The sequence below is a fragment of the Oncorhynchus gorbuscha genome, linkage group LG17 (genome assembly GCF_021184085.1).
Source record: "Oncorhynchus gorbuscha isolate QuinsamMale2020 ecotype Even-year linkage group LG17, OgorEven_v1.0, whole genome shotgun sequence".
In the NCBI taxonomy this organism is placed as follows: Eukaryota; Metazoa; Chordata; class Actinopteri; order Salmoniformes; family Salmonidae; genus Oncorhynchus; species Oncorhynchus gorbuscha.
The window spans coordinates 27,862,366-27,886,920 of record NC_060189.1 but is presented as its reverse complement, the minus strand read 5'-3'; the positions used below and the strand labels follow the sequence as shown (position 1 = coordinate 27,886,920).

The following is a 24,555-nucleotide window of genomic DNA, read 5'->3' as shown; positions in this document are numbered from 1 at the left end:
CTGCTAGAGCTGCCCCGGTCAACTGTAAGTGCTGTTATTGTGAAGTGGGAACGTCTAGGAGCAACAACGGCTCAGCCGCAAAGTGCTAGGCCACACAAGCTCACAGAAGCTCACTGTTTCCCAAGATGGCATAGCAGTTAGACGTCCTTTGTCCTCGTCGTGTCCCGTATATATATTTACACCTTTATTTACACCTTTCTTCGCCTATATTTACACCTATCTTTTATATATTTTATTTTCCAAAAACTCAACTTCAAAACACTCTCCTGCAACCCGCCTCACCAATTTAAAAAAAAGTCTTTAATTACCTCAAATCTGAAATCCACAATAGAAGCTAGCCAGAAGCTAGCCAGAAGCAAGCCAGAAGCTAGCCAGAAGCTAACCAGAAACTAACCAGAAGCTAGCCAGAAGCTAGCCAGAAGCTTACCAGAAGCTAACCAGAAGCTAACCAGAAGCTAGCCAGAAGCTAGCCAGAAGCTAGCCAGTTTAGTGGCTAACATTAGTATTCAGCTAACCACGGTTTGTGGTCATCAGCTATCCTTTAGCTCAAATCTATCGGCAGTTTTGTACAACATGACTCAGACCAGAATATACCGGACCTATTTTTCTATCCCCGGATTTCAACCGCAAGCTCTGGACATTTACACCTGGATCTCGCAGCTAGCTAGCTGCTATCCATGTGATTATTGGCTTACGTCGATCCCGGCGCAAACATCAATTATTCCGGAGCTAGCCAGTTGAAGAGTTCCATCAGCCACTCCTGGGCCACAATCACCTATCCGGACCCGTTTTACTGCCGATGCGGAGCCCCACCGGGCCTTCGTGACTGGACTACCGACGTTATCTACCCGAGAGAGTTATCCAACTGGCCCTGTTGGTGAGGTAGATGTGAATCCAGGCCCTGCAGCGCCTAGCTCAACTCCTATTCCTCAGGGGCTCTCTTTTGATGACTTCTGTAACCGTAATAGTCTTGGTTTCATGCATATTAACATTAGAAGCCTCCTACCTAAGTTTGTTTTATTCACTGCTTTAGCACACTCTGCCAACCCGGATGTTCTAGCCATGTCTGAATCCTGGCTTAGGAAGACCACCAAAAATTCTGAAATGTTCATCCCCAACTACAACATTTTCAGACAAGATAGAACGGCCAAAGGGGGCGGTGTTGCAATCTACTGCAAAGATAGCCTGCAGAGTTCTGTCCTACTATTCAGGTCTGTACCCAAACAATTTGAACTTCTACTTTTAAAAATCCACCTCTATAAAATCAAGTCTCTCACTGTTGCCGCCTGCTATAGACCACCCTCTGCCCCCAGTTGTGCTCTGGGCACCATATGTGAACTGATTGCCCCCCATCTATCTTCAGAGCTCGTGCTGCTAGACGACCTAAACTGGAACATGCTTAACACCCCAGCCATCGTACAATCTAAGCTTGATGCCCTCAATCTCACACAAATTATCAATGAACCTACCAGGTACCACCCCAAAGCCGTAAACACAGGCACCCTTATAGATATCATCCTAACCAACTTGCCCTCTAAATACACCTCTGCTGTTTTCAACCAAGATCTCAGCGATCACTGCCTCTTTGCCTGCATCCGTAATGGGTCAGCGGTCAAACAACCTCCACTCACTGTCAAACGCTCCCTGAAACACTTTAGCGAGCAGGCCTTTCTTTTGTAACAGTATTTTTATTGAAATTTCACAATTTTCACCCATATTAAGAGATACAACAGAGACAAAGCGCACAGAACAAAAAGAAAGACAGCCCCCACTTACCCATATCTACGTGCATATATATACACATACATACATACATACACATACATACACACCTATACACACCCATACATACGCACACCATTTTCCTCTTCCCGCTCTGTGCTTCTCTCACCCCATCACCATCATTGCGTCTCTCAATACATACATTTTAAACAAACTTACAAACAGAAATTAACAAAAAAGCTCAGTTTAAACCAAGAGGTTAGGTTCCACACATGGAACGTACAGTGTAGTTCTGAAATACATAGATCCCCGCCATTCTAAGAGAATCCTTGCAGCATAATAGCTGATACCTCAGGTTCTAGATAATTTAGATAAGGTTCCCATACGTTGTAGAACTGGTCTGTTTTAGAATGCAATGTACATGTCAGATATTCCAGAGGCACCCATTACATTACATTACATTTAAGTCACCCATTCAAATAGTATCTTATGCCAGTCTTTAATAGAAGGAACCTTATCACTAATCCACTGTAAAAGGATGTTTTTCCTTGCTGCGAAGGTAAGGATGTTGTAAAGCCTCCTTTTACAGACAGAAGTAACATGCCTACTAGGGAGACCTAACAGTAAAGAAACTGGGTCCAATTCTAGATCAACCCCTAGGATCTTTTCAATTTCTTGCAGGACACCAGACCAGTATCTTTGTATTTTGGTACATGACCATAAACAATGTGTTAGGGTGCCTGTATCAGTTTTGCATTTAAGACACTGAGGGGAAGAGGAAGTGGGGCTAAAAGCATGTCTGCGATTTGGGGATATATGCAATCTGTGTATTATTCTTAATTGGATCGCTCTAGTAGGGTTACATATAGATATTGTTTTTGCATATCTCCAAATGTCCTCCCACATCTCTTCGTCAATAGTAACAGACAATTCTTTCTCCCACACTTGTTTCACCCTCTGTGTGTTGACAGCAGAAAAGGACCTTAAAGTATCATAAAACAGACTTACAGACATTTTCCTTTGTGAGGAAAAAAAGCATTCTTTCAATGACAGACACATCAGGGTTACCAATTAAGGTGGTGCTCTCCAGAATATAATGTCTTACTTGTAGGAAGCGGAAAAAGTCCTGCTTTGGGAGTCGATATTTCTCGACCATCTGCTCAAATGACAACAAAATCTTATCAGCAATTAAGTCGTTTAGCCTGCGTATGCCCTTATTAAGCCGTAAGTTAAAGCCAGCATCCAGCAATCCTGGGCTGAAATCTGGGTTGTTAAGAATTGGGGTAAGAGCAGAGGTTAGTTTGGACCTTCCCAGGAAGCGTTGAACTGACCTCCATACTTTGAGTGTGTTAAGTGTAACTGGATTATTGCAGTGTTCTTCTACAGACTTGAAACTTCTGAAAAATAAAAGATCCTGTAAGGGGTATTTTGAAAGAGAAGTCTCAATGTCTAACCAAATAGAGGAGTCATCATTTGTGATCCAGTCAGAAATATAACAAAGGTGGGCACACCATTGATAGAAGTTGATATTGGGCAGGTCCAAGCCGCCCATAGAACTTGGCAGCTGCAATATTGCCATCTTAAGTCTTGGCTTGCGTTTACTCCATATAAAGGAACTTAGCCATCCATTTACATCCTTTATTACCTTATTGGAGAGTAATACTGGGATCATTTGGATTGGGTAAAGTAGTCTAGGTAAAACGTTCATTTTCAAGAGGGATATTCTACCCAACCAAGAAATGGGGAGAGAGTTCCAGCGCTCCAGATCCTGTCTTATTGTATCAAACAAAGGAACAAAATTGTCTTTGTACATTAGCTGGAATTTAGGAGTTACAAATATACCCAGATACATGAAACCTGAGGGAGACCATTTAAAAGGGAAGGGGGGAGAAGTATTAGGTACAGAATGCAGGCTACCAAGTGGCATAGCCTCTGACTTAGTAAGGTTAATCTTGTAGCCTGAGAATCCGCTGAATAATTCAATAATATTAATAAGAGATGTAATTGAAGTCTCGGGACTAGAGATGAATATCAGGACATCATCAGCATACAAGCTTATTTTATGGTGAACATCACCAATGAGCAGCCCCTGTATAGCAGGCGTTACCCTGATGGCCTCGGCCAGTGGTTCCATAACGAGTGCAAAGAGGAGGGGGGATAAAGGACAGCCCTGTCTGGTACCTCTGTGTATAGGGAAGCTATTTGACCGTAGCCCATTAGTAAGGACAGCAGCCTGAGGATCATCATATAAAACTTTCACCCATTTTATAAAGTTGTCCCCCAGACCAAATTTATTTAGAGCAAATAATAGGTAAGACCACTCCACACGATCAAATGCTTTCTCAGCATCTAGGGAGAGCACAAGACCATCCACAGCACTTTGTTGGTAGGCTTGAATTACATTAAGAAGCCGCCTGACGTTGTTGCATGACTTACGGCCCCTAATGAAGCCAGTTTGGTCTCCTTTCACAATTAGTGGCAATGAGTCCTCTAATCTTGTGGCTAGAATTTTAGAAAGCAATTTTCTATCCACATTCAGAAGGGAAATTGGTCTGTACGAGGAACAAGACTCTGGACATTTTCCCTTTTTGAGAATAAGTGAAATGTTGGCTTCTCTCAGCGTTTGAGGGAGTTGGTCATTTGAAAATGAGTGGTTAAACATATCACGCAATGGCTCAAGGATCAGGCCATGGAACTCTTTATAGAACTCACTACAAAACCCGTCTGGTCCTGGGGCCTTACCATTTTGCAGATTCTTAATTGCGAACATTATCTCTTCCTTGGTAATAGGGGCATTAAGGAGGGACCTCTGTTCTTCGGAGATAGTAGGGAGCTCAATCTTACCAAAGAAGTTCTCCATTAATTTCGGTGCATCCTTTGGCAGTTCTGAGGCATAAAGGTTTGTATAAAATTTCTTAAATGAGTCACTTATCAATTTATTTTCATATAAATGATTACCATCAGAATCAGTAATAGTAGCAATTGACTGAGAGTCAGCCCTCTTTTTAGCTAGGTATGCCAAGTACCATGCCATGTTCATATAGCTTTTGCCTGACAAATCTCATTTTCTTTTCAGCGTCCTGTGTTAGGAGAGAGTCTAACGTTGATCTAATGACTGATATTTCCTTTAATAGGGCAGGAGTGGGCGTTTTAATGTAGTCCTTCTCTTTAGTTCCTAATTCACCCTCTAACATTTTTTGCTTTTCCCGCTTTTTCCGTCTCTTAGTAGCTGTGTATGACATAATCAGACCCCTGGCATACGCTTTACAGGTCTCCCAAAGGAGCGAGGGGTTATCTGTTGATTGAGAGTTAATAGAGAAAAATGCTTTAAACTCTGTTATAAAATATGATGTGAATGTATGGTCTTTAAGAATGGTTGTGTTCAACCTCCAATGTCTTGACCGATTGAATGCCCCGTTGAGTTTTATGTCCAGGATCACCTCAGCATGATCAGATATGACTATGCTTCCTATCCTAGCAGATAAAACAGACTGCAAAGATGTCTTGGGCATAAAAAAATAATCTATTCTAGTCTGACATCCATGAGGTGCAGAGAAAAAAAGTGAACTCTCTGTTGGAGGGATGGAAAGCTCTCCAGACATCCGCATACCCCAGATCATCACAAATAACTTTAAGTGACTTAGCTTGAGGAGAGAGTGAAGCTATACCGCTGGGAAACTTATCAATAAGGGGGTTCAACAAGCAGTTAAAATCTCCTCCAACCACTGCAGTGTCTGAGTTTAATTCTGAAAAGTCTAGAAATGCCTTAGTGAGGAAATCAGGGGGGTGAGCAGGGGGGAAGTAAATATTCATTATGGAAATGTTCTGCCCTTGTAAAGTACCATTAATTATAACAAAGCGACCAAATTTATCTTTCACACAATTCAAGACCTTAAGTGGTAAGTTCTTTTTCACCAGAATTGCTACACCTCTACTTCTGGATGTAAATGATGAGAAAAACACTTGACCAAACCCTCCTTGTTGTAATTTCAGGTGCTCCTTATCATCCAAATGGGTTTCTTGCAACAGGGCAATATCAATATTTTCTTTTTTCAAAAAAGACAATACTTTCTTCCTCTTAATGGGGTTATGGCTCCCTCTAATGTTCCACGTACATACACGCAGTCTGTTATCTGCCATTGTATCTTGACCATTCAATATTCAGACTGGATCCTACTGTAAAAGTGGGGTGGTACCTTTTTCCATGTGTTGAACTCTCCTCCATCTCACTGAGCATAAACAAAAAATATGAACCCTGAACTCGAACTATACTAAACCCAAAAATTAAACATGTAAAAATCCAAAAGGGGGTTTTCCCACTAGCTAACATACAGGGGATTTCAACTCTCCAATGTAGACTCTTAAGTCCGCATTGCCGCTCAATAGCCTCATCCTTTATATATATGGAAAAGAAAATCAATAGAAGAAGATTGAGGCTCTTCCACCTAAAACCAAGCCTGGGCACCAATATGGATTCACACATATCTCAGCCTGAGCTATAGTGGCTATTACTTTAGCAAGAAAAATAATCAAGATACGAATATTACTGAGCCGGAGTACGTGAGGACTCACACCACTGTTTCATGATCAGATTCAACCAAAAATAAGCAAAGTTATTCAATGCTGTGGAGGTGCAGCTTAAAGTTATTTACCCGAGAGAGTCAATAAACGCAGCAGCCTCTTCAGGTGTGTAGAGCTTTTTAGGTGATCCGTTGACCATAATCTTCAATGTGGCCGGGTACAACAGTGCGTAGTCCATCTTCATTCTCCTGAGTCGAGCCTTCGCCTCATCAAATGCTTTGCGTCTTCGTACAACCGCTGTGGAGTAATCATTGAAGAATGAGACCTTTGGACCTTTATGTTGACTACAAACAGAGCCGATGTTTCTAGCTGCATCCATGACGCGCTGCTTGTCGGTGAAGTTGTGGAACTTTATAACCACCGGCCGTGGGCGCTGATTGGGGCCCGGTATCGGTGCTTGAGAGCGATGGGCTCTGTCCAGCTTCACACGACCAGCCTTAGTGTCCATTTGTAGGTAGCCAGGGATCCATTCCTCAAAGAATTTTACTGAACGTGTCCCTTCAGAATTTTCCGGGAGTCCCACAACACGAATATTGCATCTGCGTCCTCGATTATCCAAGTCGTCAATGTGCTCCGCCATTTCGCACACGTGTTTCTCAAGTGCTTTTATCTTAGCGTCCATAGATGTAGTTGAAGTTTCCACTGCAGCAATTCTTCCTTCCGCCTCAACAATACGTTTCACAACGCTCTGTATTTCAGCTGAATGGCTTGCTATTGCTTCCAAGACCGTTCTTATCTTAGCATCGATCACTTTAGTTATCAGTCATCTTTTGAATTATCAGGTCCATTGTGCCTGGGTCCGCAATGGTGTTAGCTTCGCTAACGTTAGCTAGCTCCTCATGCACATCCACAGGGGTGGTGGTTTTGGTCGACTTCTTAGTAGTTCTATTGGGCATGTTGTCGGAGATTTTTGCGAAATAGTCGTCAAGACTAATTATATGGTAACTTATTTAGCCAATTCTACCACTTTTTCAAGCTAGGAGATTAATGTAAGAATATAAATTTACGAATGCCACGAGAGCTCGCTGAAACACCGTGTTCTCTCTACGGCACCATTTTGTCCCCCCCCCCTGAGCAGGCCTTTCTAATCGACCTGGCCGGGATATCCTGGAAGGATATTGATCTCATCATTTACATTTACATTACATTTAAGTCATTTAGCAGACGCTCTTATCCAGAGCGACTTACAAATTGGTGCATTCACCTTATGACATCCAGTGGGACAGTCACTTAACAATAGTGCATCTAAAACTTAGGGGGGGTGGGGTGAGAGGGATTACTTAACCTATCCTAGGTATTCCTTAAAGAGGTGGGGTTTCAGGTGTCTCCGGAAGGTGGTGATTGACTCCGCTGTCCTGGCGTCGTGAGGGAGTTTGTTCCACCATTGGGGGGGCCAGGGCAGCGAACAGTTTTGACTGGGCTGAGCGGGAGCTGTACTTCCTCAGTGGTAGGGAGGCGAGCAGGCCAGAGGTGGATGAACGCAGTGCCCTTGTTTGGGTGTAGGGCCTGATCAGAGCCTGGAGGTACTGAGGTGCCGTTCCCCTCACAGCTCCGTAGGCAAGCACCATGGTCTTGTAGCGGATGCGAGCTTCAACTGGAAGCCAGTGGAGAGAACGGAGGAGCGGGGTGACGTGAGAGAACTTGGGAAGGTTGAACACCAGACGGGCTGCGGCGTTCTGGATGAGTTGAAGGGGTTTAATGGCACAGGCAGGGAGCCCAGCCAACAGCGAGTTGCAGTAATCCAGACGGGAGATGACAAGTGCCTGGATTAGGACCTGCGCCGCTTCCTGTGTGAGGCAGGGTCGTACTCTGCGGATGTTGTAGAGCATGAACCTACAGGAACGGGCCACCGCCTTGATGTTAGTTGAGAACGACAGGGTGTTGTCCAGGATCACACCAAGGTTCTTGGCGCTCTGGGAGGAGGACACAGTGGAGTTGTCAACCGTGATGGCGAGATCATGGAACGGGCAGTCCTTCCCCGGGAGGAAGAGCAGCTCCGTCTTGCCGAGGTTCAGCTTGAGGTGGTGATCCGTCATCCACACTGATATGTCTGCCAGACATGCAGAGATGCGATTCGCCACCTGGTCATCAGAAGGGGGAAAGGATGCCTGGTCAGTAGAGGATGCCTGGTTATTTTTTTAAATGCCTTCCTCACCATCTTAAATAAGTATGCCCCATTCAAGAAATTTAGAACCAGGAACAGATATAGCTCTTGGTTCTCTCCAGACCTGACTGCCCTTAACCAACACAAAAACATCCTATGGTGTTCTGCATTAGCATCGAACAGCCCCAGTGATATTCAACTTTTCAGGGAAGCTAGAAACCAATATACACAGGCAGTTAGAAAAGCCAAGGCTAGCTTCTTCAAGCAGAAATCCCAAAAAGTTCTGGGACACTGTAAAGTCCATGGAGAATAAGAACACCTCCTCCCAGCTGCCCACTGCACTGAAGATAGGAAACACTGTCACCACCGATAAATCCACTATAATTGAGAATTTCAATAAGCATTTTTCTACGGCTGGCCATGCTTTCCACCTGGCTACCCCTACCCCGGTCAACAGCACTGCACCCCCCACAGCAACTCGCCCAAGCCTTCCCCATTTCTCCTTCTCCCAAATCCAGTCAGCTGATGTTCTGAAAGCGCTGCAAAATCTGGACCCCTACAAATCAACCGGGCTAGACAATCTGGGCCATTTCTTGATCTGCCGAAATTGTTGCCACCCCAATTACTAGCCTGTTCAACCTCTCTTTCGTGTCATCTGAGATTCCCAAAGATTGGAAAGCAGCTACGGTCATCCCCCTCTTCAAAGGGGGACACTCTCTTGACCCAAACTGCTACAGACCTATATCCATCCTACCCTGCCTTTCTAAGGTCTTCGAAAGCCAAGTCAACAAACAGATTACCGATCATTTCGAATCCCACCATACCTTCTCCGCTATGCAATCTGGTTTCAGAGCTGGTCATGGGTGCACCTCAGCCACGCTCAAGGTCCTAAACAATATCTTAACCGTCATCGATAAGAAACAATACTGTGCAGCCGTATTCATTGACCTGGCCAAGGCTTTCGACTCTGTCAATCACCACATCCTCATCGGCAGACTCGACAGCCTTGGTTTCTCAAATGCCTCGCCTGGCTCACCAACTACTTCTCTGATAGAGTTCAGTGTGTCAAATTGGAGGGTCTGTTTTCCGGGCCTCTGGCAGTCTCTATGGGGGTGCCACAGGGTTAAATTCTTGGACCGACTCTCTTCTCTGTATACATCAATGATGTTGCTCTTTCTGCTGGTGAGTCTCTGATCCACCTCTACGCAGACGAAACCATTTTGTATACTTCTGGCCCTTCTTTGGACACTGTGTTAACAACCCTCCAGGCAAGCTTCAATGAAAAGGGTTTCCATGGCCAAGCAGCCGCACACAAGCCTATGATCATCATGCGCAATGCCAAGCGTTGGCTGGAGTGGAGTAAAGCTCGCCGCCATTGGACTCTGGAGCAGTGGAAACGCGTTCTCAGGAGTGCTTCACCATCTAGTTATATCTGGGTTTGGAGGATGTCAGGAGAACGCTACCTGCATGAAGCCAACTGTAAAGTTAGGTGAACGAAGAATAATGGTCTGGGGCTGTTTTTCATGGTTCGGGCAAGTCCCTGTGTTCCAGTGAAGGGAAATCTTAACGCTACAGCATACAATAATATATGCCATTTAGCAGACGCTTTTATCCAAAGCGACTTACAGTCATGTGTGCATACATTCTACGTATGGGTGGTCCCGGGGATCGAACCCACTACCCTGGCGTTACAAGCACCATGCTCTACCAACTGAGCTACAGGACCACTATGACATTCTAGGTGATTCTGTGCTTCTAAGTTTGTGGCATTTTCAGCATGACAATGCCCCTGTGCACAAAGTGAGATCCATACAGAAATGGTTTGTTGAGATTGATGTGGAAGAACTTGACTGGCCTGCACAGAGCCGTGACCTCCACACCATCAAACACTTTTGGGATTATTTGGGATGCCGACTGCCAGACAGGACTAATCGCCCAACACCAGTGCCTTACCTCATTAATGCTCTTGTGGCTGAATGGAAGCAAGTTCCTGCAGCAAGGTTCCAACATCTAGTGGAAAGCCTTCCCAAAAGAGAGGAGGATCTTATAGCAGCAAAGGGAGCCCTTGATTTTGGAATGAGATGTTCGACGAGCACGTGTCCACATTCTGTTTGTCATGTAGTTGTAGTTGCTTTTTGATGGATATCCTGTAAACCATAAATAAAATATTTGTAATGTATAGTACCGGTCAAAAGTTTTAGAACACCTACTCATTCAAGGATTTTTCTTTATTTTTACCATTTTCTACATTGTAGAATAATAGTGAAGACATCAAAACTATGAAATAACACATTTGGAATCATGTAGTAACTAAAACTCTTGGCATTGTCTCAACCAGCTTCACCTGGAATGCTTTTCCTACAGTCTTGAAGGAGTTCCCACATGTTGAGCACTTGTTGGCTGCTTTTCCTTCACTCTGCGTTCCGACTCATCCCAAACCAATTTGGTTGAGGTCAGGGGATTATGGAGGCCAGGTCATCTGATGCAGCACTCCATCACTCCCTGTCTTGGTAAAATAGCCCTTACACAGCCTGGAGGTGTGTTGGGTCATTGTCCTGTTGAAAAACAAAGGATAGTCCCACTAAGCCCAAACCAGATGGGATGGCGTATCGCTGCAGAATGCTGGTTAAGTGTGCCTTGAATTCTAAATAAATCACAGACAGTGTTACCAGCAAAGCACCCCCACACTATAACACCTCTTCCTCTATGCTTTACGGTGGGAAATACACATGCGGAGATGATCCATTCACCCACACCACGTTTCACAAAGACACAGCGTTTGGAACCAAAAAGCTCCAATTTGGACTCCAGACCAAAGGACAAATTTCCACTAGTCTAATGTCCATTGCTCATGTTTCTTGGCCTAAGCAAGTCTCTTCTTATTATTGGTGTAGTGTAGTAGTGGTTTATTTGCAGCATTTCGACCATGAAGGCCTGATTCACAGTCTCCTCTGAACAGTTGATGTTGAGATGTGTCTGTTACTTGATCTCCATGAAACATTTATTTGGGCTGCAATTTCTGAGGCTGCTAACTCCAATGAACTTATCTTCTGCAGCAGAGGTAACTCTGGGTCTTCCTTTCCTGTGGTGGTCCTCATGAGAGCCAGTTTCATCATAGCGCTTGATGGTTTTTGCGACTGCACTTGAAGAAACGTTCAACGTTTTTGAAATATTCTGTATTGACTGACCTTCATGCCTTTAAAGTAATGGTGGACTGTCATTTCTCTTTGCCTTTTTGAGCTTTTCTTGCCATAATATTAACTTGGTCTTTTACCAAATAGGGCTATCTTCTGTTTACCACCCCTACCTTGTCACAACACAACTGATTGGCTCAAACGCATTAAGAAGGAGATAAATTCCACAAATTAACTTTTAACTTGGCACACCTGTTAATGGAAATGCATGAAACTGGTTGAGAGAATGCCAAGCGTGTGCAAAGGGTGGCTATCTGAAGAATCTCAAATATAAAATATATTTTGATTTGTTGAATGCTTTGTTTTTGGTTACTACATGATTCCATGTGTGTTATTTAATAGTTTTAATGTCTTCACTATTATTATACAATGTAGAAAAGAGTAAAAATAAATAAAAAAACTTGAATGAGTAGGTGTTCCAAAACTTTTGACCAGTAGTGTGTATTTTTATATTTGGTTAAGAAATCATAATTTAGTGTGTCTGTTAATCTATTGGAGCACAATTTGTAAAATATTTTTTTATGTATATTTCATTCCACCTCTTTAAAAAATAATATATTGGCAGATATAAATCAAATTGTATTGGTCACATACACATATTTAGCAGATGTTATTGCAAGTGTAGCGAAATGCAATATCGGTAATCACTACTTTTGCCTGATCCCTAACACCTGATCTTTAACCAGGCTCTAATTTAGAAAGTTAATTTCCTTGGAAAGATAACTGCCCCGTGCCTCTCCGTACATGCATCGGCCTACTCTATTTAATTGAGAACACTTGCGCAACTGATCTCGCACGCCCAACTAGGAGAGGAAAGATGGGCTATAGCCTATCTTTTTAGGAGTGTGATGATTTGCAGGCAGAGACAAGTAAATGGGTAATCAACATTTATTGAAAAGGGCAACACTCGCTCAACATGGTATGTGTGTGTTGCTCCTTTCAATTATATATTTTTGATTGCACCTCGACTTATGTTGGTTGAGCGCCCTCCACTTCTATCTATTATTAATATTTATTTACAGACACTGTAGTAAACTATAGCGTAAAATTTAAAGCTGCAATAATGTAACATTTTGGGCGAACTGACCAAATACCTATAGAAGTATGAGTTATAAATCTGTCATTCTCATTGAAAGCAAGTCTAAGAAGCGCTAGATGTGTTCTATGTGCGCTATTTCTATGCTTCCAGTTTCATTGAGACCACATATACTGTATAAGAGGTTGGCTCCTGAACTTGAAGCGGCGAATGCTGAGTGTGCGAATAAAGCGACAGAGGTGTTTTTAATACAATAGGAAGGCTAACGCGGAAAGACGACCGTTTCCAAATAAAACGTTTTTTATCCCAAAGTTGTGTGTCTGACTGCCCGCAGCATAACAAATGTAGACTGCGCAGCAATGATTTCTACTTGGAAGTTTGATACAGAGAGATGGTGTTTGTTAGTTTCATGTGTGTTTTACGACTCCAGGGGTGTATGTTGTTTTAATTTACCATTGTTGTTGGCAGTTTCTATCAGTGAATAGCGCCTTATATAAACGTGCCATAGTGTTTCTTATTCATTTTAGTACCATAGTGATTGGCTAAAATGAAGAGGACCCCAGGTCAATCCATTTGGTGATGAGTAGGACCATGACTAAGATGAGTCATTCCACCTCAAAAAACACAAGAAAGAGGATTTTTGACACGCACCATCTCAGATTGTTCTGAAATCGTTTATGTAGTTAGAAACGGATAAGATCAGCGTTCCTGAAACAATTTGTTGAAATATAATTTGATCTCTGAGAAATTAAGCTAATTAATTGTACCCAAATTGGCCATTTTCATTTACAGGATTCATATCTTAAATAAATATATGACCTAACATTCGATTTGGACCACGATTCTAACCTAACAATGAGTAAGACATGAAGAATAAAATGGTGGGGTTTTTCCCTCCCGTTCAGAAAAATTACTATTTAAGTCGCTTGTATTATTTACCATAAATGAATGTGAATGTATCAAGTTTTGTCCCCTAGATGCTGTTGGTCCTGATACTTTTATTAATTTATCTGGTCTCTTGTGTTTTATTAAATGGATCACAATTTCTTTGCAACTTTCAGTAGGAAAGCAATAGATTTTGCTCATGATGAAAATACACTAAACAAAAATATAAACACAACATGTAAAGTGTTGGTTTCGTGCTCTGAAATAAAAGATCTCAGTAATTTTCAATATGCACCAAAAGCTTATTTCTCTCAAATTTTGTACATTTCTCCTTTGCTGAGGTAATCCATCCAATAGACAGATGTGGTATATCAAATCAAATCAAATCAAATTTTATTTGTCACATACACATGGTTAGCAGATGTTAATGCGAGTGTAGCGAAATGCTTGTGCTTCTAGTTCCGACAATGCAGTGATAACCAACAAGTAATCTAACTAACAATTCCAAAAAAAAAAGAAGCTGAATAAACAGCATGATCGTTACACAGGTGCACCTTGTGCTGGGGACAAAAGGATACTTTAAAATGTGCAGTTCTATCACAAAACACAATGCCACATATGTCTCAAGTTTTGAGGGAGCGCTGTGTGCAATTAGCACGCTGACTGCAGGAATGTCCACCAGGGCTGTTGTCAGGGAATTGAATGTTTATTTCTCTATCGTTGCTTTTCAAGAATTTGGCAGTAAGTCCAACCTGCATCACAACCACAGACCACATGTAACCACACCAGCCCAGGGCCTCCGCATCCAGCTTCTTCACCTGTGGGATCGTCTGGGGGGGGGGTGGTTGCTGAGGAGTATTTCTGTCTGTAATAAAGCCATTTTTGTGGGTTAAAACTCATTCTGGTTGACTGGGCCTGGCTCCCCAGTTGGTTGGCCTGGCTGCCAAGTGGGTGGGCTAATGTCCTCCCAGGCCCACCCACCCATGGCTGCACCCCTACCCAGTCATGTGAAATCCATAGATTAGGGCCCAATGAGTTTATTTCTGACTGACTTCCTTCTATGAACTGTCACTCAGTAAAATCTTTGAATTTGTTGCATGTTGAGTTTTATATTTTTGTTCAGTAAAGGAAGAGAACATTGAACAGAACAAGGTTATGTCAATAACTACATTTTGACAAAAATGTAGATAGAACCTTCTAGACCCAAGCGCTTGATCTGTCCAGGCATATCTACATTGTCAACACCTCAGCTAGGCTCTGTTTAAACTGACAGACAGGCAGCAGTCAGAGCAGAAGGTCTTCCAATACATCGCCCAGGCACTCCTCTTTCTTTTCTCAAAAGCCCTGCTTGCATGTGTGTCATTGGTTGATAAGCACACTTTATGCAATAAACCTAGTGATTTTATCACACAGAAACAGGTACACTGAGGCGCATATTGATTAAGAAATGCTCAATAGATAAGAGTAGGCTGGATGCTGGAAAGGATGTCTGATGATAAAATGTAATATGCCGCACAACTGTGAGGATGGAATCACCACCTTCCGGAGACACCTGAAACCCCACCTCTTTAAGGAATACCTAGGATAGGTTAAGTAATCCCTCTCACCCCACCCCCCCTAAGTTTTAGATGCACTATTGTTAAGTGACTGTCCCACTGGATGTCATAAGGTGAATGCACCAATTTGTAAGTCGCTCTGGATAAGAGCGTCTGCTAAATGACTTAAATGTAAATGTAAAGTTAAGATCAAGCAGAAGTTTATTAGTCTGTAACACATTGGGATACAGCCAGGAGTAAACTGATATGCATATGCATTTAGCAACAGTGAAATAGAAGGCTAAGGTATTCATACTTCTACATTTTTAACTAAATCCATTCCTCTTCTGTGTGACTGCTACAGGATGCGTGAGAACATGTCTGCCATGGTGTGTGTGAAGGAGGAGGAGGAGGACCCTGGGGAGAAGCTGTCCCAGGATGAGATCATCTCCAGGACCAAGCAGGTGATCCAGGGCCTGGAGGCTCTAAAGCAGGAACACAACTCCATCCTGGAGGGCCTTCTGGACACGCTGCACTGCTTGAAGCAGGATGACCAGGGAGTCCTGGTGGAGGAGAAGTCCCTCATGATCCGCAAGTCCCTGGAGATGCTGGAGCTGGGCCTGAGCGAGGCACAGGTTAGTACACTGTATAGGTCTAGGCTACACGCCTCAGGCTGGGGGAGAGCTAGAGCCCTCTGGGATCTAATCTAATGAACATTCAATTTAGACAGCTAGATGGATAACCCACAGGCACCTACCACCTAAATGACCTGTGTCAGTAAATCAGACTACAACCAAGGATTATCCATGAATGATTTACTACTAGTCTTCTCAGTGTTCTTCCGCACCCTTTGGACCTCTTGCCCAGTTGCCTCACCCCTAACCCCCTCGCTGTGTTTGGTCCAGGTGATGATGGCGCTGTCGGGCCACCTGAGCTCGGTGGAGTCAGAGAAGCAAAAGCTGCGGGCACAGGTGCGCCGGCTGTGCCAGGAGAACCAGTGGCTGAGGGACGAGCTGGCAGGCACCCAGCAGAAGCTGCAGAAGAGCGAGCAGAGTGTGGCTCAGCTGGAGGAGGAGAAGAAACACCTGGAGTTCATGAACCAGCTGAAGAAGTACGATAAGGACCTGCTGCCATCGGTGAGTTAACCCACACACACACACAGACTGACTCACACCACCGCATTTCATTTGCCTGGTTTACACTGAATGACAATAACAATCATCTCTCCTCCCTGTTTTCCTCTGTTAGGAGGAGAAGGACTCTGACTCCAGTAAAGAGAATCTGGATGATCTGTTCCCAGACGACCAGGATGACCAACCTCCAGGCAGTGAGTCTTCTTCTTGTACCCATGTCTTTCTCTGTTCCTCACCTCACGTTGCCTCTCCTTGTTCCTACTTCCTACATTCCCTCCCACTCCCTCCAACACATTAACTAGTCCATTTCTCCTCCTGTTGGTCTGAAAGTATGTATCACTATGAGCTTTAAAGTGCTATTAGTCAGAGCTGGTTGAGTGTGGAGGCAGGACAAATGGAAATGGACCCAGTGAGCCAGATCACACAGTCACCAGGTTGGGTTCACTCCAGCAACCAGCATGTACATGAGAGGATCTCAGGCAGAGGGACAACACCCACTCCCCACTAAGCTGGGCATTTATTGACAAATTTAAGCAAAGGGGTCCTACGTACAATATCGTATAATGATCCTACACAGAACCACTTCCAGCAAATGGGTAAAAAAGCATCATTCATCTGCATAAGTAACATATTGCAGGGATTTAAAGGGTACATCTCCAGTAATTGCTCCACCACATAGAGAGCTAATAAGATGCAGACAGGGATATGGCGGAGGGAGAGAGAGAGAGGAGCAGGATCTCTCTAGTCCTTTGTTGTGTTTGTATTGGGCTGTTAATACTTTATTTTATTCCAAGTTTCTGCCTGCTTAATGAGCACAATCTGAAGAGCGAGAGGGAACGAAAGAGAGGATCAAAGGAAAGAGTGGGTCGTGCCAGGAAGCTCTCCAGAATGCGGGGGAGGCAAGCGTCAAATGCTCCTGAGTGCGCTCACATTAATCCTGCCCCCACATGAAGCAGAGCTGACTGAGACAGGGCTCTATGTCTGTCTGTGTAGTGTGAAGTGGATTAGACTCTTCTCCTGTCCTGACTGATACCTCCCTGAAATACTCTTGTCTTAGGTCCCTCTCACTGCAGTGGTGGAGATGGTTTAATTGCTTGTCTCCAGCTACACTAGGATTACAAAAGTATGTGGACACGCCTTCAAATGAGTGGATTTGGCTATTTCAGCCACACCTATTGCTGACAGGTGTATAAAATCGAGCACAAAGCCATGCAATCACCATAGACAAACATTGGCAGTAGAATGGCCTTACTGAAGAGCTCAGTGACTTTCAATGTGGCACCGTCATAGGATGCCACCTTTACCGTCAAGTCAGTTTGTCAAATTTCTGCCCTGTTAGAGCTGCCCCGGTCAAAAGTAAGTGCTGTTATTGTGAAGTGGAACCGTATAGGAGCAACAACGTTTCAGTGGTCGGCCACACAAGCTCACAGAATGGGACCGCTGACTATTGTATAAACCCTTTTTTTTAAAGGTCTTAATTTGAAGTTTGTAGCGCATAACAGTTGTCTGTTATCGGTTGCAACCCTCCCTACCGATTTCCAATCTGCCTCTGGAAGCAACATCAGCACAATAGCTGTTCATTGGGAGCTTCATGAAATGGGTTTCTATGGCCGAGCAACCGAACACAAGCCTAAGATTACCATGCTCAATGCCAAGCGTCGGCTGGAGTGGTGTAAAGCTCACCGCCATTGGACTCTGGAACAGTGGAAACGTGTTCTCTGGAGTGATGAATCACGCTTCACCATCTGGCAGTCTAATCTGGGTGTGGTGGATACCAGGACAGCGCTACCTGCCCGGATGCATAGTGCCAACTGTAAAGTTTGGTGGAGGAGGAATTGTCTTCTGGGGCTGTTTTTCATGGTTTGGGCTGGGCCCCTTAGTTCCAGTGAAGGGAAATCTTAATGCTACAGCATACAATGACATTCTAGACGGTTCTATGCTTCCAACTTTGTGGCAACAGTTTGGGGAAGGCCCTTTCTTTCATGTTTCAGCATGACAATGCCCCGTGCACAAAGCGAGGTCCATACAGAAATGGTTTGCAGAGATTGATGTGGAAGAACTTGTCTGGCGTGAACAGAGTCTTGACCTCAACACCATCGAACACCTCTGGGATGAAATGGAACACCGACTGCCAGCCAGGCCTAATCGCCCAACATCAGTGCCCGACCTCACTAATGCTTGTGGCTGAATGGAAGCAAGTCTCCACAGCAATGTTCCAACATCTAGTGGAAAAACTTCCCAGAAGAGTGGAGGCTATTGTAGCAGCAAAGGGCGACCAACTCCATATTAATGCCCATGATTTTGGAATGAGATGTTCAGGTGTCCACATTTTTGTTCATGTAGTGTAGATGGAGCATAGCTAGTTTTTTTTAGGTAGTTACAGTGTAGTGAACGTTTGTTCCTGTCCTCGCATATATGAAGTGAAAAGACCATGACAAGTGACGTGTTTGTGAGTGACCTTTTTGCCAAGCAGCGCTACCTTTTCACGTCTATTGGATATGTTTGGCTTTGCCTAGGGCTGTGACGATCATGGAATTTTTGATGACCGTAATTGGCCAGCCAAATGAAGTAATTAATGACTGTAATAACCGTTCCTGACTGCATGTGCTGCCATAGAAATAGAATGAATAGAACAGGAATTCCCATTCAAGTCAATAATGGGTTGGCAGTTTGTCACAAGTTACCACAGCCACAATGTCAGGATTGGTTATATGAGTGAAGGGAAAGCAGCCAACAAGTGCTCAGAATATGTGGGAACTCATTCCAGGTGAAGCTGGTTGAGACAATGCCAAGAGTGTGCAAAGCTGTCATCAAGGCAAAGGGTGGCTATTTGAAGAATCTCAAATATAAAATATATTTTGATTTGTTTAACACTTTTTTGGTTACTACATGATTCCCTATGTGTTATTTCATAGTCTTGATGTCTTCACTATTATTCTACAATGTATAAAAAAGTAAAATCAAGAAAAACCTGTGGTGTTCTAAAACCTTTGTGTATATTGTAAAAAAATATTGCTTTTTGGTCCTAATTTAAGGTTAGGCATAAGGTTAGCATTGTGGTTATGGTTAAGTTTAAATTAAGATTTTAAGAAGTTCCTTTGTAGAAATAGGTGGAGTTTAGCCATAATCATGACTTTGTGGCTGTGCTAACTATTGACAACCTGTTACGCCCTGACCTTAGTTATTTTGGTTTTCTTTATTATTTTGGTTAGGTCAGGGTGTGACAAGGGTGGTTGGTTTAGTTTTTGCATTGTCTAGGTGTTTTTGTCCTGCCTATGTTTTTTGTATATCTATGGGGTTTTAGTATGTCTAGGTATATGTAGGTCTAAGGTGGCCTGAATTGGTTCCCAATCACAGGCAGCTGTTTATCGTTGTCTCTGATTGGGGATCCTATTTAGGTTTCCATTTTGGTTTTGTGGGTTATCGTCTATGTGTAGTTGCATGTCAGCACTCGTGTTTACAGCTTCACGTTCATTTTGTTTTGTGTTCTTCGTTTAAATAAAGAAGAATCTATTCATCTCACGCTGCACCTTGGTCTCCTCGTTATGACGAACGTGACAGAAAAACCCACCAAACAAGGACCAAGCAGCGTGAAAAGGAGGAACAGTGCTTAATGGGGAAATGGACCTGGGAGGAGATATTAGATGGAGCAGGACCCTGGACACAGCCGGGGGAGTATCGCCGTCCTAAGGAGGAGATATAGTCAGCGAAAGCGGAACGGCGATACTACGAGGAGAAATACAGGAGAATAGAGGAACAGCGACGATAGCACGGAAGCCCGAGAGGCAGCCCCAATATTTTTTGGGGGTGGCACACGAGGAGATTGGCTGAGTCAGGTAGGAGACCTGAGCAAACTCTTCGTGCTTACAGTGGGGAGTGTGTAACTGGTCAGGCACCGTGTTATGCAGAGATGCGCATGGTGTCTCCAGTGTGCTATTCTAGCCCGGTGCGCTCTATTCCAGCTCCTCGCATTTGCCGGGCTAGAATGGGCATCCAGCCAGGACGTATTGAGCCAGCTCTATGTTCTGGATCTCCAATGCGTCTCCACGGTCCAGTTTATCCTGTGCCTCCTCCCCGCACTCGCCCTGAGGTGCGTGTCACCAGCCCGGTACCACCAGTGCCGGCACCACACACCAGGCCTCCATTGTGCCTCCAGGGTCCAGTACTCCCTGTTCCTGCTCCTCGCACTCGCCCTGAGGTGTGTGTCACCAGCCCGGTACCACCAGTGCCGGCACCACGCACCAGGCCTACAGTGCGCCTCGGCAGTCCAGAGCGTCCGGCGACAGTACCCAGTCCAGAGCGTCCGGCGACAGTACCCAGTCCGGAACCTCCAACGACGGGCCACAGTCCGGAACCTCCAGTGACGGTCCCCAGCCCGGGGTCTCCAGCGAGGGTCCCCAGCCCGGGGCCTACGGCGAGGATCCGCAGTCCAGAGCCTCCGACAATGATCCACGGGTCAGTGCTACAAGAGCGGACTCAGTGTAAAGAACGGGGGCGGCGTCCAGAACCAGAGCGGCCACCGAGGTAGATGCCCACCCAGCCCCTCCCGTTTAGGTTTGCGGCCGGGAGTCCGCACCGTTGGGGGGGGGGGGTACTGTCACACCCTGACCTTGTTATTTTTTATTTCTTTATTATTTTGGTCAGGTCAGGGTGTGACGAGGGTGGTATGTGTGTTTTTGTCTTGTCTAGTGTTTTTTTGTATTTCTATTGAGTTTTAGTATGTCTAGGTAAATGTAGGTCTATGGTGGCCTGAATTGGTTTCCAATCAGAGGCAGCTGTTTATGGGGATCCTATTTAGGTTGCCATTTTCCATGTTGGTTTGGTGGGTCATTGTTTATGTGTAGTTGCATGTCAGCACTCGTGTTTATGGCTTCATGTTCATTTTGTTATTTTGTTTGTTAGGTGTTCTTCGCTTAAGTAAAGAAGAATGTATTCATCTCACGCTGCGCCTTGGTCTCCTCGTTATGACGAACGTGACACAACCAGAACAGGCTCAACCGCACGAATGCCCGGCAGTCCCGTCTTCAGTTAGCTGTTCGTTCCTCACAAAAATAATATAAATATATAGTGCCTTCGGACAGTATTCAGACCCTTTGACTTTTTCCACACTTTGTTAGGTTACAGCCTTATTCTAAAATGTATTCAATAGTTTATTTTCCCTCATCAGTCTACACACAATACCCCATAATGACAAAGCAAAAACTGTAAAAAATAATAATTTTGAAGTTTGCTAATTTAAAAAACGTATTAGATTTAGGTATTCAGACCCTTTACTCAATACTTTGTTGAAGCACCTTTGGCAGCGATTACAGTCTCCAGTCTTCTTGGGTATGACTCTACAAGCTTGGCACACCTGTATTTGCGGAGTTTCTCCCAGTCTTCTCTGCAGATCCTCTCAAGCTCTGTCAGGTTGTTCGGGGAGCGTTGCAGCACAGCTATTTTCAGGTCTCCAGTAGAGGATGACCGATTAATCGGAATGGCCGATTATTTAGGGCCGATTTCAAGTTTTCATAACAATCAGTATTTTTGGACACCAATTTTGTAGAGTTGTATTATCTTTTTTTCACCTTTTATTTAATCTTTATTTAACTAGGCAAGTCAGTTAAGAACACATTCTTATTTTCAATGACGGCCTAGGAACGGTGGGTTAACTGCCTCGTTCAGTGGCAGAACAACAGATTTTTATCTTGTCAGCTTGGGGATTCAATCTTGCAACCTTACAGTTAACTAGTCCAACGAGTTGCCACAATGTTACAATGATACTCCCCCGGCTGTGTCCAGGGTCCTGTCAACTGTGGGACCTTATATAGACAGGTGTGTGCCTTTCCAAATCATGTCCAATCAATTGAATTTACCACAGGTGGACTCAAGTTGTAGTTACATCTCCAAGATGATCAATTGAAACCGGATGCACCTGAGCTCAATTATAGCAAACGGTCTGAATAATTATGTAAATAAGGTATTTCTGTTTTTTATTTTTAATACATAACATTTCTAAAAACCTGTTTTCACTTTGTTATTATGGGGTATTGTGTGTAGATTGCTGAGGATTTATTTTTAATCCATTTTAGAATAAGACTGTAATGTAACAAAATCTGGGAAAAGTTAAGGGGTCTGAATACTTTACGAAAGGCACTGTATTGTAATGGTTTTCTTCTGGGGAAAGAGAGGCGGACCAAAATGCAGCGTGGTTAGTTTTGTGCATCTTTAATAAAGATGAAAGTACAACAATCTACAAAACAAGAACCGTGAAAAAACCAAAACAGTCCTATCTGGTGCCACAAACACAAAGACAGGAACAATCACCCACAAAACCCAACACAAAACAGGCTACCTAAATATGGTTCCCAATCAGAGACAATGACTAACACCTGCCTCTGATTGAGAACCATATCAGGCCAAACATAGAAATAGACAAACCAGACACAAACATAGAATGCCCACCCAGCTCACGTCCTGACCAACACTAAAACAAGGAAAACACACATGAACGATGGTCAGAACGTGACATGTATATACATACACTCAAAGGCCGTTTTATTAGGTAGACCCATCTAGTATTGGGTCGGACCCCCCTTTGCCTCCAGATCAGCTTGAATTCTTTGGACATGGAAACGTTGCTCAATTGGTATTAAGGGACTTAACGTGTACCAGGACAATATTCCCCACACCATCAAATCAAATCAAATCAAATTTTATTTGTCACATACACATGGTTAGCAGATGTTAAATGCGAGTGTAGCGAAATGCTTGTGCTTCTAGTTCCGACAATGCAGTGATAACCAACAAGTAATCTAACTAACAATTCCAAAACTACTGTCTTATACACAGTGTAAGGGGATAAGGAACATGTACATAAGGATATATGAATGGGTGATGGTACAGAGCAGCATACAGTAGATGGTATCGAGTACAGTATATACATATGAGATGAGTGTGTAGACAAAGTAAACAAAGTGGCATAGTTAAAGTGGCTAGTGATACATGTGTTACATAAGGATGCAGTCGATGATGTAGAGTACAGTATATGCATATGAGATGAATAATGTAGGGTAAGTAACATTATATAAGGTAGCATTGTTTAAAGTGGCTAGTGATATATTTACATCATTTCCCATCAATTCCCATTATTAAAATGATGGCTGGAGTTGGGTCAGTGTCAATGACAGTGTGTTGGCAGCAGCCACTCAATGTTAGTGGTGGCTGTTTAACAGTCTGATGGCCTTGAGATAGAAGCTGTTTTTCAGTCTCTCGGTCCCAGCTTTGATGCACCTGTACTGACCTTGCCTTCTGGATGTTAGCGGGGTGAACAGGCAGTGGTTCGGGTGGTTGATGTCCTTGATGATCTTTATGGCCTTCCTGTAACAACCATTAGATCACCGCTGTGCCATTGACACCAGGCAGGATGTGGCCATAGACTTATGTTGCTTATGCCAAATCCAGACTCTGCCATCAGCATGACACAATAGGAACCGGGTTTCATCGGACCAGGCAGAATTTGCCCGTGCTTAGCTGCATTCCGTTTCTTTTGTATCCTGAAAAACTCCCAAGTCCTTAACGATTACAAGCATACCCATAATATGATGCAGCAACCACTTTGCTTGAAATTATGGAGAGTTATACTCAGTCATGTGTTTTATTGGATTTGCCCCAAAACATAACATTTTGTATTCAGTTTTTGCAGTATTACTTTACTGCCTTGCTGCAAACAGGATGCATGTTTTGGAATATTTTGATTCTGTACCGGATTCCTTCATTTCAATCTGTCAATTAGTTCAGTATTGTGGAGTAACTTTGTTGTTGATCCATCCTCAGTTTTCTCCTATCACAGCCATTAAACTGTAACTGTTTTAAAGTCACCATTGACCTCATGGTGAAATTCCTGAGCGGTTCCCTTCCTGTCACGCAACTGAGTTAGGAAGGACGCCTGTTTCTTTGTGGTGACTGGGTGTTTTGATACACCATCTAAAGTTGAATTAATAACTGCACCATGCTCAAAGGGGTATTCAATGTCTGCTGTTTACATTTTTTCCCATCTACCAATAGGTGCCCATTTTTGCGAGGCATGGGAAAACCTCTATGGTCTTTATGGTTGAATCTATGTTTGTTTGAAATTCACTCCTCAAATGAGGGACCTAACAAATACTGTAATTGTATGTGTGGGGTGCAGAGATGAGGTAGTCATTCGAAATGCATCTTAAGCACTACTATTGCACACTGTCCATGCAACTTATAACTCCTGAACTTATTTAGACTTGCCATAACAAAGGGGCTGAGAACTTATTGACATTTCAGCTTTTCATTTTTAATCCATTTGTAAACATGGTATTGTGTGTAGGCCAGAGACACACACAATCTTAATTTA

General features: G+C 43.6%; 1 protein-coding gene across 10 annotated transcripts in view; it reads left to right on the top strand.

The window, feature by feature from the left end:
• LOC124001719 (kinesin light chain 1-like) overlaps nt 1–24,555 on the top strand; it is a 43,904-nt gene that overhangs the window by 5,084 nt on the left and 14,265 nt on the right. For all 10 annotated transcript variants that reach the window (XR_006832845.1, XR_006832847.1, XR_006832846.1 and 7 more), the window contains exons 2-4: nt 15,422–15,692; nt 15,963–16,193; nt 16,306–16,384. Coding sequence is in view for 7 of the 10 variants with exons in the window: in XM_046308725.1 (XP_046164681.1) it covers nt 15,423–15,692; nt 15,963–16,193; nt 16,306–16,384 (580 nt within the window). In the remaining 3 variants the exon portion in view is untranslated. The remainder of the gene's footprint in view (nt 1–15,421; nt 15,693–15,962; nt 16,194–16,305; nt 16,385–24,555) is intronic.